This window comes from Engraulis encrasicolus, chromosome 16 (genome assembly GCF_034702125.1).
Source record: "Engraulis encrasicolus isolate BLACKSEA-1 chromosome 16, IST_EnEncr_1.0, whole genome shotgun sequence".
Classification (NCBI taxonomy): domain Eukaryota; kingdom Metazoa; phylum Chordata; class Actinopteri; order Clupeiformes; family Engraulidae; genus Engraulis; species Engraulis encrasicolus.
Window position 1 is genome coordinate 29,849,646 of NC_085872.1, and position 13,488 is coordinate 29,863,133.

The 13,488-nt window shown below is 49.7% G+C and overlaps 1 protein-coding gene across 6 annotated transcripts in view; it reads left to right on the plus strand.

The window, feature by feature from the left end:
* mib1 (MIB E3 ubiquitin protein ligase 1) overlaps positions 1-13,488 on the plus strand; it is an 89,245-nt gene that overhangs the window by 23,546 nt on the left and 52,211 nt on the right. For all 6 annotated transcript variants that reach the window (XM_063219336.1, XM_063219338.1, XM_063219332.1 and 3 more), the window contains 3 exons: positions 2,427-2,534; positions 5,281-5,478; positions 8,559-8,710. In XM_063219336.1, the coding sequence (XP_063075406.1) occupies positions 2,427-2,534; positions 5,281-5,478; positions 8,559-8,710 (458 nt within the window). The remainder of the gene's footprint in view (positions 1-2,426; positions 2,535-5,280; positions 5,479-8,558; positions 8,711-13,488) is intronic.

The following is a 13,488-nucleotide window of genomic DNA, read 5'->3' on the forward strand; positions in this document are numbered from 1 at the left end:
CAATGCCCGACCGGACCACGGCTGAAGTGCCCTTGAGCAAGGCACCTAACCCCACACTGCTCCCCGGGCGCCGCTCAGCAGGCAGCCCACTGCTATGGACTAGTGTATGTACTTCAATGTGATTCACTAGTCCAAATGGGATAAAGTGCAGAGAAAGAATTTCCCCTAGGGGACCAAAATTGGCTCCAATTGGCATTACTTATATTAGGGCTGTAACGATATTGTATCGTACAGAGAAATGGTGATCCGCAGAGTCACGGTACTGAATCGAGATGCATTATCGTGATACGACCTTGTTACCTTTCAGTCCAGAAAACAACCACAGACGATTTGATTGTGCTTCAAATCATATTCATTGTTATTTTTAGATATATATCTATATTATTAGTAGCCTCTTGTAACCTACTCTACCTAAAAACTAGCATAGATTTCAAAAAGCGTGGGGTGTGTCGAACCATAAAGGTCAAAAATCGTGATATGAACCGAATCGTGAGTTGGGCGTTTCATTACAGCCCTATCCCATATACAGAAGAAACTTGTAAGTCTCCCACATACGTTCTATACACTTTATATACCAAACATATAAACATGTAATAGTTAACACATAATGTCCATAGTAGATGGGTGTTTCTGGTGTGCATAGAAGGTGGGTAAAGCGGTAGTCAAGGCAGTGCCAGCAGTGTGTGTGTGTGTGGCCTTGGTTGTGGAGGCTGCGTCGGTAGACTAGTGCCATCTCCAAGTGGGGTTCCTGTGATTAACCCAGATACACTGCAGTCCTCCTGGTCCGCTTCCCAGATCAGCTCTCCATCTCTCTCTTCATCCCTCACCTGCCTCTCCTCGTATTCCTCATCACTCTGTCTACCTCTCTCACTCTTTGTCCTATTCTCTCTTTCTCCTCCTCTCTTTCCACCTTTCTGTCATTCTCTCTGACACTATCAGTCTTTCCTTTCGCTTTTGTATCTCTATCTCTCTCTCGCTCTCTCTCTGTCATATACTCTCTCACACACTCTCTCACACACTCTCTCACACACTCTCTCACACACTCTCTCACACACTCTCTCACACACTCTCTCACACACTCTCTCACACACTCTCTCACACACTCTCTCTCTATCTTGCTCTCTCTTGTGCTCTCTCTCTCTCTCTCTCTCTCTCTCTCTCTCTGTGTGCATCACACACTCTCTCTCTCGCTCTCTCTGTCACATACCCCCCCCTCTCTTCTTTTCTCTCTCTCCCCCTTGTCTCCACGCCCTCTCCTCTCCCTCCAGTGGCCCTCTCCTCTCCTCTCCTCTCCTCTCCTCTCCTCTCCTCTCCTCTCCTCTCCTCTCCTCTCCCTCCAGTGTCCCTCTCCTCTCCTCTCTCCTCTCCTCTCCTCTCCTCTCCACTCCTCTCCTCTCCTCTACACTCCTCTCCTCTCCTCTCCTCTCCTCTCCTCTCCTCTCCTCTCCTCTCCTCTCCCCTGCTCCCTCTGCTGCAGCCTCATTACAGGCTGAGGCATTAGGCATTAACTGGGTGCCGTGCGCGGTGCCAGCACAGTGACGGCTGGCGCTGTGCCCCCGCTGCCTCTCACAGGAGTAATGGCTGAGAGCAAGGCGGAGGGAGGAGGAGGAGGAGAAAGAGAAGGATGAAGAGAGAGAGAGAGAGAGAGAGGGGTGAGGCTGGCAGCCGGAGAGGAAGGGATGGAGGAATGGGGAAAAGGAAGGAAGGAGGGAGGGAGATGTGGAGAGAGAAGGGTGACGATGGCTGGCTGAGAGAGAGAGAGAGAGAGAGAGAGAGAGAGGCGGTGGGGGATTGAGGGGAGGGAGGCGGGCAGGGAGGGAGGGAGGGGAGCACACAGGGTTGACTGGCCAAGCGATCCGCCCGCCAGGACACAAGACGTGTCCTGCAAATACCCGAGAGGCCTGCATCAATATTCATGCCCCCCCCCCTCTCCACACACACACACACACACACACACACACACACACACACACACACACACACACACACACACACACACACACACACACACACACACACACACACACACACACACACACACACACACACAGTCTTCTGTACCCCCCACCAACCCAGCTGCACCCCACACTACCGCACAGCACAGTCATGGCCACCACCCGCCTGCTGTTCCACCTTACCGCAGTGCTGCTCTGGGCTGTCTGAAGTATTGAGATGTACACACACACACACACACACACACACACACACGTGTATGCACAAAGGCACACTGTCACACACACACACGTGCAAACACAGTCATGTATGCTCATACACACACACACACACACACACACACACACACACACACACACACACACACACACACACACACACACACACACACACACACACACACACACACACACACACACACACACACACACACAGTAGTGTTCTTACATGTCGTGTGTATCTTCTTTCCCCAGGTGAATGGGCAGTGTGCTGGCCACACAGCGATGCAGGCCGCCAGTCAGAACGGCCACGTGGACGTCCTCAAGCTGCTGCTCAAGTACAGCGTCGACCTGGAGGCTGAGGTGTGTATATCATGGCAACACGAGGGTGTGCGTGTGTGCGTGTGCGCGCAGGCCCGCCGACAGGGGGGTACAAATGGGTGCGTTGTCCCGGGCCCAGGGAGATAGGGGGCCTAGAATTGGGTCCTCTTTACATTGTATATATTGGGTAGGGGGCCCTTTCTGATGACTTTTTCTTGGCCCAGCGAAAGCTGCGTGTGGGCGTGCGTGTGCGTGCTCTCCCCTTGCATGCGTCCAGTGTTTCTATGGGTGGATGGGTGGATGTCCCTGTCATGATGCTCACTGGCTCTCTGTGACTCCACTGTGCTGTTCTAGCTCATCCCTGTCCGTCATTGTCCCTCTGGCTAACTCGGACCCGTGTCAGACCTGATTGCAGATCACTCACCCCACTCAGCCGGCGTGACATTGACGCTTCTACCTTACTCTGGCCCCTACTCAAGCAAATTGAGTCCCCACCCACACACACCCCCATCTGCCATTCCCCCTTTGTCTTTTCATGTCCCTAGTCCCCGTCCCTTACATCCATCTGCCATTTATAACATGTCTGTCTACTTCATCAGCACAGACTGCAGTGCAGTTGTGTGTGCGTGTGACGCACATATTTGCATCACTTTCCGTGACTCATTGTAAGTGTGTGTCGTGTGTGTGTGTGTGCGTGTCTCTTGCCATGAGTCAGTGTCAGTGTAACCCCACCTCAGGGTTCATCCCCCTCTCCAGCACACAGACAGACAGAGAGGCAGGGAGAGAGGGGGAGAGGGAGAGGGAGAGAGCGAGGGAGAGAGAGAGAGAGAGAGAGAGAGAGAGGCAGAGAGAGAGAGAGAAAGAGAGAGAGAGAGAGAGATAGAGAGAGAGAGAAGGAGAGAGGGAAAGAGAGAGAGAGAGCGAGGGAGAGAGAGAGAGAGAGAGAGAGAGAGAGAAGTTGGGATGCAGCAGGCAGTGCAGGGCAGGACAGGCTGCTGCTGCGGATGCTGTTTACTTTAAATGGGGGAGGAGGAGGAGGAGGAAGAGGATGCAGTGATTGGGGGTGGAGGATGGTGAGTGGATGTGGTGTTGGTGGTGGTGGTGATGTGGAGGGCGGCAAGCTGCTGAGACGGCCATTGTTATTCCTCCCGCGTGAAGGCTCCTCCGCCGGCAATCAAGAGGGAATATTTATGGTCTCGTGTCTATTGTTATTTCAGGAGCGTGAAGGTGCTTGATGCTGTGTACGGAGTGCATCACAGGCGTGCGTTATGCCAAAACTAGAGGCTACCACTGCCCGATATTACTCCACTTTGATTATGTGTGTGTGTGTTTTTTTTTACTCCGTCACATGTGTTATGAAAACTATTTTTGAGATGGAAGTCATAAAAGTTTTAAAGGTTTAAGTAATGGCTCTTGGGGGTATGAGTTTGTCGCGTGGAGTGTGCAGTAGACTTACATGAGCAATCTGTAGCAGCCATTACTGGTACACACACACACACACATACAGACCTAAGAGAGGGTAACGCTTTAGTGTGTGTGTGTGTGTCTGTGTGTCTGTGTGTCAGCGGTGTATCACCACTGTAGCGTGTGTGTTTGTGTGTGGGAGAGAGAGAGACACCGCAGCCGTGTGTGTGTGTGTGTGTGTGTGTGTGTGTGTGTGTGTGTGTGTGTGTGTGTGTGTGTGTGTGTGTGTGTGTGTGTGTGTGTGTGTGTGTGTGTGTGTGTGTGTGTGTGTGTGTGTGTCCTGGTGTGTGTCCTGGTGTGTGTGTGTGTGTGTGTGTGTGTGTGTCCTGGTGTGTGTGTGTCCTGGTGTGTGTGTGTCCTGGTGTGTGTGTGTCCTGGTGTGTGTGTGTGTGTATGTCCTGGTGTGTGTCCTGGTACCTCTGCCCGATAGTCACTTGGGACCCCTCTGGATGTCTGATAGCCTCCCTCTGCAGCCCAGAGAGGTCCAGACAGGGCGGCACATTTCCGCGGCCTCGACTGGCCCTGGCGTCTGGTCTGTGAGCGGATACCGGAGCACCTGAAGGCTGGCCGAGCTCCTTACACGTCACTCACACTGCCCTCCTTTTCACATACCCCTCAAACCCCCTGTCGCCTCACCTCCTCTCTTCTTCTGTCCTCCCTCATCTCCTCTCTTCTTTCTTTCTTTCTTTCCTCATCTCCTCTCCTCTTCTTTCCTTCCTCACCTCATCTCTTCTATCTTTCCTAATCTCCTCTCTTCTACCATCTTCGCTCATCTCCTCTACTACCTGGTCCTCTTTCTCATCTCTAACGTCACCTCCTCTGTCTCTCTCCTCTCTCCATTCACCTCCTCTCTTTCTCCTCTCTCGTCTCCTCCTCTCGTCTCGCCCATCTTCTCCCCCCTTACCTCCTCTCCGTTTACCTCCTCTCTTTCTCCTCTCTCGCCTTCCCCTCTCTCCTCTCTCCCATCTCCTCCCCTCACCTCCTCTCCATCTCCTCCTCCCCTCACCTCCTCTCCGTTTACCTTCTCTCTCACCTCTCTCACCTCCTCCTCTCGTCTCTCCCACCCCCCCCACCTCCTCTCTCTTCCCCTCTTTTTCTCCCATCTCTCCTCCTCTCTCCCATCTCCTTCCTCCTCACCTTCTCTTCGTTCACCTCCTCTGTCCTCTCTTGCCTCCTCTCTGCCACACCCCTTCCACACTTCATCTCTCGATTCACCTCCTCTCTTCTCCTGTCCACTCTCCTCTCTCCTCTCTCCACTCTCCTCCCCCCTCACCTCCTCTCTCCGTTCACCTCCTCTCTCCTCTTCTCTCTGCCCAATACACAGGATAAGGATGGCGACCGGGCCGTGCACCACGCAGCGTTTGGCGACGAGGGTTCCGTGATCGAGGTGCTGCAGAGGGGCGGAGCCGACCTGAACGCCCGGAACAAGCGCCGCCAGACGCCACTGCACATCGCCGTCAACAAGGGCCACCTCCAGGTGGTCAAGACGCTGCTGGACCTGGGCTGCCACCCCAGCCTACAGGTAACGCCTGCTCACAATGGAAATACCCATTTCCACAATGGAAATAAGCTCTACGCTTTATTGTGTTATCCACTCTGGTTTTTTTATTTTTATTTAAATATGTGGTGCGATATTGGCCCAACTCATGTATTTGTAGTTGAATATAAGAACTGAGATTGTCAAATGAAATCTATCTATCTGTCTTTCTCACCTGGGGCCTACACATGATATTGTCGCTGTCAGACAGAAACCTTGTATCTCCTTTTAAACTGTTAAATATTAATTTTCAAAATGATCATTTTCAAATTTAAAGTTGTTTTTTTAGATAAGTCATCATATGCAATACTCAATGAGACTGCACAGTAGTACTGATCTATATTTGATAATGAACAAAGAACGAATATAATTTTTTTTTTTTAAAGTGTGGTTTCTGCTGGACACTGATGATATGTTGCTTCTTATTTGTATGGAAGTTCCCTCACATTACCCGGTATATATGGCAGTTTATGTCCTGGTTTTTTAAGCCACTCTGGATGAAAGTATCACTTGAGGCTCACCGCATGCAGACCGCTGTCCAGTCACCGCCATGTAGACACAGGGAGCTCGGCCTGCTGAGCCCCTATGGAAATGGACTGTGGTCACCTAGTCTCTGGTGAGCTGAGATTGCGGAGACACTATGAAATGGATCCGTTGACGTGGACTGTGGTCACCTAGTCTCTGGTGAGCTGAGATGGCGGAGACACTATGAAATGGATCCTTTCAGGTGGATCTGATAAAGGACGTAGGGGTACGCCCTGTCCTTTTGAAAAGGACAGCTAGACTAGCCAATACTATGATGGTGCTCTCACGTCATATCGTACGTATCCAAGGGATGGCCTTATACAGACCTCTGCGTAGCCATGGTAATCTAGTCTCTGGAAGCTAGGTTTACCGAGCGCCTATAGTCAGATATTCTCTCTGCTATAGTTTCGTTGAGAAATAGGATGCAATTTGAGTATTGGTAGCGCTTCTTGTCCTTCAAAGACAGGCAGGGTATGTTTTGATAGTTTGGTCTTGCGTCACGTCCAAGTTCATCTGCCAAGACTGGGAGGAAAAGTATGTTCTGAGTAGGAGGCGGGCCAGTAATACTGATTTGACAGCCATGTTTGTGCGGAGGAGTTGCATCATAATTTTGCATAGCGCTAATTACACTGCAGAGGTCACAGCTGAAGGTAAGGGTATTGTAGCTGTGTGCGTGTGCGTGTGTGAAGGACCGTGTGTGTGTGTGTATGTGTGTGTGTGTGTGTGTGTGTGCGTGTGTGTGTGCGTGTGTGTGTGTGTGTGTGTGTGTGTGTGTGTGTGTGTGCTCACATCAGAGCGAGAGTGCTCTTCTTCTCTAGTGGTATATTCTTAAACAGCTTTTCCCCCCTGAACTAACTGCCACAGGACTAAAGTCCCCAGGCCCCCGTGTTCCCTCACCGGCGTTAGCGGGAGTGTGGCGGGTTTGTGTTGTCTCACCCTGTGCTGAAATGTAATTAGTGACCTCTCCCGGTAGGCGTACGTACCTGATCCGCTCTCGGCTCTCAAAAAAGGAATGATTTGTATGCGTGAAACAGCTGTTCCTTGCTGCTTAATGATCTTCGAGTTTGCTGACCTTTGAGGGAGAGAGCTGGAGAGTTCAGGGAGAGAGAGCGATGGCGGGGGGGTGGGGATGGGGTCTGATGCTTTTAATGGAGGACGGACGCAAAAATATACGACCCATATTAATGTTGTATTCCGACTAAGTAGCTTTTGCGTTGGATGCTCAGGATGTGACCAGGGGATGTCGGGCTCAGAGGGCCAGCACACTTGAAATGCATCAGGGCCCCACTCCAGGACTCTCTTCTCGTGGTGTAATGCGTACATTACACCTTACAGTATGTGGCCCCTTTGCTCTCCGCCCATGTTTTTCATCGGGGGGTAGGTAGCAGAGACTGGAAGATATTCTATTGGACCAAGGCATTTTTGCTGAAAGGGCATTTTTTTGTGAAACACTAGCCTTTCTTGTCTAGGTGTACTCATAAAAAAGAGAAAAAAATCGAAGGGCGAATCGAAAGTAGACAAAGGTATGCAGCTATTCTGCCGAAATAAAGATGCTTCAGAATATACTGTACTACAGACCTTGCTGGCAGCTGAAGTGTATTAACTAAACTTGCGTTTTTGAAACAGAAACGGGTCATTGAAACATCACAATGCTTTAGAGGGAAAGCCGTTTTTCAATAGTGTGTGACGTGTGCGCTATTAATACGGACAGATATTTAATGAGGCATTTTAATTGGGTAGAACTTCGGCTTGTGAGAGTAATGTTTGTCTTTCTAGAAAACAATACACTGCCAGTATGTAATCGGATAATTCTGAGATCTTAGATCACACAGAAAATCTGTTGAAGAATGTGGTTTGAAAAAAAGGTTTTATACTCCAGCAAAAAAAAAAAACAGACACGGATACCATCTCAAGGGGGCATAAATTTATATCAGTAACGCGGGGGCAGTTCAGGAAGTGTAGTTCTCGTTTTTTGTTTTACTGTTTATTTTCATGTAGGCCTTAAATATTCTTACAAGGCGATAAATATTCCAGCCTGCGGTGAAATCTTCCACTTCATTCAGTCGAGAACAACCCAGAATGGGGTTTACTATGAATCAGCAGCCTTTATCTGGCCGCTGTCCTGGAACTGAATAATCACTCCCGTATTTACTGCAGCGCGGGACATAGATTATGTATACATTTGCGTTAACAACACTCTCTCGTTTTGGAGTCGAGCAGACAAGTGCGAGATCTGCTATATAGATGCGAGCTGCACTTGTTTCGTCGAGTGTAAAATTCTGTCCATCTTCCGCCTGTTTTTTTTTTTTTCATTATGTGTAATCCATATTGCATTTCAGAAGGCAAATGGGCCGTGTGCAATTCCCCCCACGAAATTACACTGGGGCGTATAGCGATCCTCAAGCAAGAAGGCTCTCATACGGTTGTTGCTTACTGCAGATAAAAGTGTACTTTTTTTGGTGCAAGGGTATGGCTTCATTGTCTTGCATTGTGTGGCCGGCTGGCTGCCTTGCGCTTGCTGACTCTGGTGCCCCCTGCAGGATTCTGAGGGCGACACACCTCTGCACGACGCCATCAGTAAGAAGCGGGACGACATGCTGTCTGTGCTGCTGGAGGCCGGAGCCGACGTCACCATCACCAACAACAACGGCTTCAACGCCCTGCACCATGCTGCACTGCGTGGGAACCCCAGGTACGTACCCATACTGTATATACTGTACACGCACATACATTTAACCCATTTAAGCCCAAGACACCTGCAACAAAATGCCTTCTGAATGCCTAGGTCATTTTTGGGGAAAAGGTGCCCTCAGCCTATAAAAACCTAAATATCTTAGCCTCCGGTTTTTTTTACGTTGTTTATTTTACCTTTATTTAACCAGAGAAAAAAAATCACATTGAGATAGGAATCTCTTTTTCAAGTGAGCTCTGGCCAAGGCAGCAGCACAGAAAGGATTAAAATGGATGTAAAGATACACACAAAAAAATGAAATAAGTTGCATTTAAAAGCGAGGACCCTCATCTTGCCATAGAATGTGTTCCTTCAGCTCTGACATACCCACAGTTTTAATGGAAAGCTCAAATCTCAAGAGCCTGAATGCAGCGTCTATGACGCTCCAGGCGCCCAGGTCAATACAGCGTATATGCAGCATCAGGCTTAAATGGGTTAAACTCACAAGCACAGACGCTCACACACACACATGCACTCAGACACCCACACATATACTGAAAACTGCCTGGTCTATCCTGAGGTGTTTTTGCTGTGCCTGAGATGGAACAGATGCTTTGAAGAGAAGAAAGTGTGTGTGTGTCTGTGTGTGTGTGTGTATAGTGTGTGAATAGTGTGTCTGTGTGACGGGGGCAGGTCAAGTTTGTCGTTATCTGATGTGCTGCCGGCTGCCTTGAGTCCCTCTGCTGGAGAGTTGCTCTTGATCTCACACTGTGGCTGTGTGAGTGTTCGCCACCCCCTGAAGTCAGCCTGCGCCGCTTCCACTTCCCCTTCCCCTTCCCTTTTCCTCTTTCCAACCCCCCTTTTTCCAACCCCTCCGCCCCCCTTTTCTGCCAGACCTCTCGCTCCCGCATGTGTGGGACTGATGTGTGGGCCTCACCTGCGGTCAACTCGGCAAACCACACTTATCAGTTTGATGGGCGTCTTCAAGAAGGGGCCATAATTGCCATGGGATGACTTCTCGCCAGGGCCATTAGGAACCCTGTTGGTTGGCCTAGTGTGCGTGTGTGCGTGCATGCGTGTGTGGAGAGGCCTAACCTGTCTTTATGGCGACACACATTTCTCACACATGGGGACTTGGGGGGGTCACACGCGTCCTACTGCACCTGCTTTGTACTGCAAGGCCTAAAGTCACCCCCCTTGGCCGCCCACCCCGCCCCACTACCTCCGCCCCGCCACCTCCGCCCCGCCACCTCCTCCGCCCGCCCCATTCTCTGATAAATGGCAAGTTCCCGCCATAATCGGTAGAGCAATCAGTGTGCGCTTGACATTTCTATTATGAGGTAGTGCAGGAAGAGGCATTGAGACTCATTTGTCATATTCCTTCCAGAGAATCATTACCTAGTGGGTAGTGTCATATTAGTGAAACAAATTCACCTTTTCCCGCTGCCGTTTGAGGTGAGCGCCTTCATGAGTGTGTGTGCATGTGTGTGGGCGCGCGCGTATGTGTGTGTGACTGCGTGTGTGCGACTGCGTGTGTGCGACTGCGTGTGTGTGTGACTGCGTGTGTATGTGACTGTGTGTGTGTGTGTGACTGTGACTGTGTGTGTGACTACGTGTGTGTGACTGCATGTGTGCGACTGCGTGTGTGTGACTGCGTGTGTGCGACTGCGTGTGTGTGACTGCGTGTGTGCGACTGCGTGTGTGTATGTGTGTCACAGTGTATGTGACTGTGTGTATGACGTTGCGTGGGTGTGTTACTTGCATTGTAATGTAATGTTACTGTGTGTGCACTACACATCTGCCAATGTGCCTTGGCCCCAGCTCCGGCATGCGGTAAGAAAAGTCTGCAGTACAGTTGTCTGAGACGCTAAGGGGCCTCAGCCTTACCCCCTGATTTTTTTTTCTTCTTTCTCGCAATCTCTGCCTCCTTTGCTTGTGGGCAACAAGGGAATCCTTTTTTATTGACTGAGCCGATGAGAAAGCACCGCGGCCAGTATTTATGGCACACTTGTACGCCAGTGGCCCCCTCGCTCGCTCGCTTTGGTGCACCCCTTCGTCCCCTCGCCATCAGAAAAATCTCACAGATATACGGCTCACCGCCATCTCGACCGTTTACTGTTATTTCTCGCTTGGGCTCACACGGCGGCGTCTTTTTTCTCTCTTTTTTTTCATATTTCAACTTTTTTTATTTTGCTTCTGTCATCTGGAGTTTAGGCCCCCTCTGGCCTGCTGCTGTGTGCTGCACCCTCCACATCTCTGACTGCTGCACTCTGAGCTCAACGGCTGACACTAGGGCTGCACAATTAATCGAAAATAATCGGAAATCGTGATAAATTTGTGAAATCGAAGTCATGATTTTAATCGTGTTTTAATCGTGGCAATAGTGACCTAACTTTGAGAGCGTCCTTGAAGCCAGAACATACTGACAGGCTGGTGTTTCTTCTACCTAAGTTTCATGCTATTGCCTCAACATAATTATTACAAATCATTTTATTTTGCTCATCCCGTATATAGTTCATTCTTGGTTATATTTCATCTTGTTATAATTTTCTAAGAAATCTGCAAAAAAAATCAATAATTGTGATTACGATTTTGACCAAAATAATCGTGTTTATGATTTTTTCCATAATCGTGCAGCCCTAGCTGACACTCTACCATTTGATTTTGTGTGTGTGTGTGCGTGCGTGCGCGTGCGTGCGTGTGCGTGCGTGCGCGTGCGTGCGTGTGCGTGCGTGTGTGCGTGTGCTCGCTCATGTGTATGTGAGATGAGGTAGAGGGGATTTATGCAGAGAGAGGGAGAAGGAGAGAGTGACAGAGAGTGAGAGAGAGAGCAGTATCGATGATGACGGTGACGGTGGCTCTGAGCGAGTAGCGGGTAGCGCCTACCCCGCATCCCCTCGTCCCCATGGCACTCCGGCGTGGCGCGGGGGGCCAGTAGGCTCTAATCTGGGGGAATTCCACTCAGATGAGCCAATCATCCCAGCCAATCCTCGCAGATCCCCGCTAACCTGACAGAACTGTGCTGCTGCTGCTCTGCAGTACCGTGGAGGACTCTCCCTTCTCCTCCTCCTCCTCCTCCTCCTCCTCCTCCTTCTCTCCTCCTCAACGGCAGTAGGCAAGGCAAGGCAAGGCAGTCAGGCTAGGCTAGCTTTTCATTCCACACACACACAGTTTCTCAGCAAGATGAGAAGGAGCCTCTCTGGAGGTGTTAGTTATGCACCTCACCTAAAAATTTGAAGGAGAGAAAAGTTTCTCTTAAGGCCGTCGTGATGGTATGGTGTGGGTTTGGGGGTGCAGTTGTGTGGTGTATTTTTAGTGAGAGCAGAGGAGAATGTCCTGTGAAAATATTGAGACCATGTCGTTTTCATTTGAGGCTGGCTGGTATAGGAGTGCAGTCTGTAAGGAATAGGCTGGTGGTGTTATGTGCAGTGCTTTGGTGGCTATAGGTCTGTAGAGGGAGACAGATATAGACTTTTTTCTGGGTGTGTCTGGAACTGATGAGAGAGAAAAAAAGGAAAATGGAGGGAGGTAGATGGACGGACCATAGTCTTGGTATGCTGTAAGTGTCCATGAGTGTGAGACTGGTGGTGGAAGACTAGGAAGGCTAGGGCTTACTAGGCTGATTTGCATGGCTGGCACGGCCCTGTGTGTTAAGAATGCACTCACCCTCAAGCACTGCTTTGGATGTGCAATGTTCTCCCCTCTTATCTGGCGCACACTCTGGGATAATAATAAAGAAAGCTGCTTCCACTTGTCACCGAGATGCCGAACTTGGACAGCTTTGTTTCTGGCACACAATGTAAACTATGCAAGATCATATAGCACCGTACCGTACCGTACGCACGTACTGCATGCACATGCATAGCATATTCTGTAGCCTAACTGCAGCAATAATTAGCTTTGCGTGATCCTGCTTTGTTTTTGGGGTAGCCAAAGCAGCTTTAAGTGCGGTGCACACAATGTCTAACCCATTGTTTCGTGGAGCGACATACGCTGCATTCACGTTTTTGAGATTTGAGCTGTTTTATTAAAAATGTGGATATGTTGGAGCTGAATGAACACATTCTAGTGCAAAATGAAGGGTCATTCCAAGTTTTTATGTGCTTCACAGGCTGAGATATTTAGGTTTTAAAAGGGAGAGAGAGGGCACCTTTTCCCAAAAAGGGCTTAAGCTAAAATGGGTTAAAGGAATGGTGTTCCTTGAGAAATTACACTGCAGTATTTTGGCCCTTTTTTAGACTTTATTAATGACAGGACAGTCTGAGAGAGAGAGAGACAGGAAATGTTTGGGAGAGAGGGACAGGGAAGGGTCGACAAAGGACCCAGGCCGGAATCGAACCCGGGTCGGCCGCATAGTAGACGAGTGCCCTACCGGTAAGGTAAGGTAGGGCCACACAGCAGTATTTCAGCCCGTATATTTCCCCATCAGTTTTATACCAACTGCTACATTTCAAGTAGTGCTCCTTTAATTTATTTAACTTTTTCCCCTCCTCCCCCCTCCTCACCCCCTAAAAACTGTTAAGATGTTTTTTTTCTGTCCTGCACCCAAAGCAGATAGGGGCTTCTTTTCTGTTTCTAAGAGATCGATAGCCTGATGGTTGGCTGACAAGAGGCCCCTGTCGAGTCTCCTGTGGCTGAGTCCTGAGTCCTGGGGCTTGGGAGAGCTTATGAAGTAACACTGGAAACATGAGAGAGAGAGAGAGAGAGAGAGAGAGAGAGAGAGAGAGAGAGAGAGAGAGAGAGAGAGAGAGAGAGAGAGAGAGAGAGACTCTTGTTTTCTATCTGATCACTCGTAACCA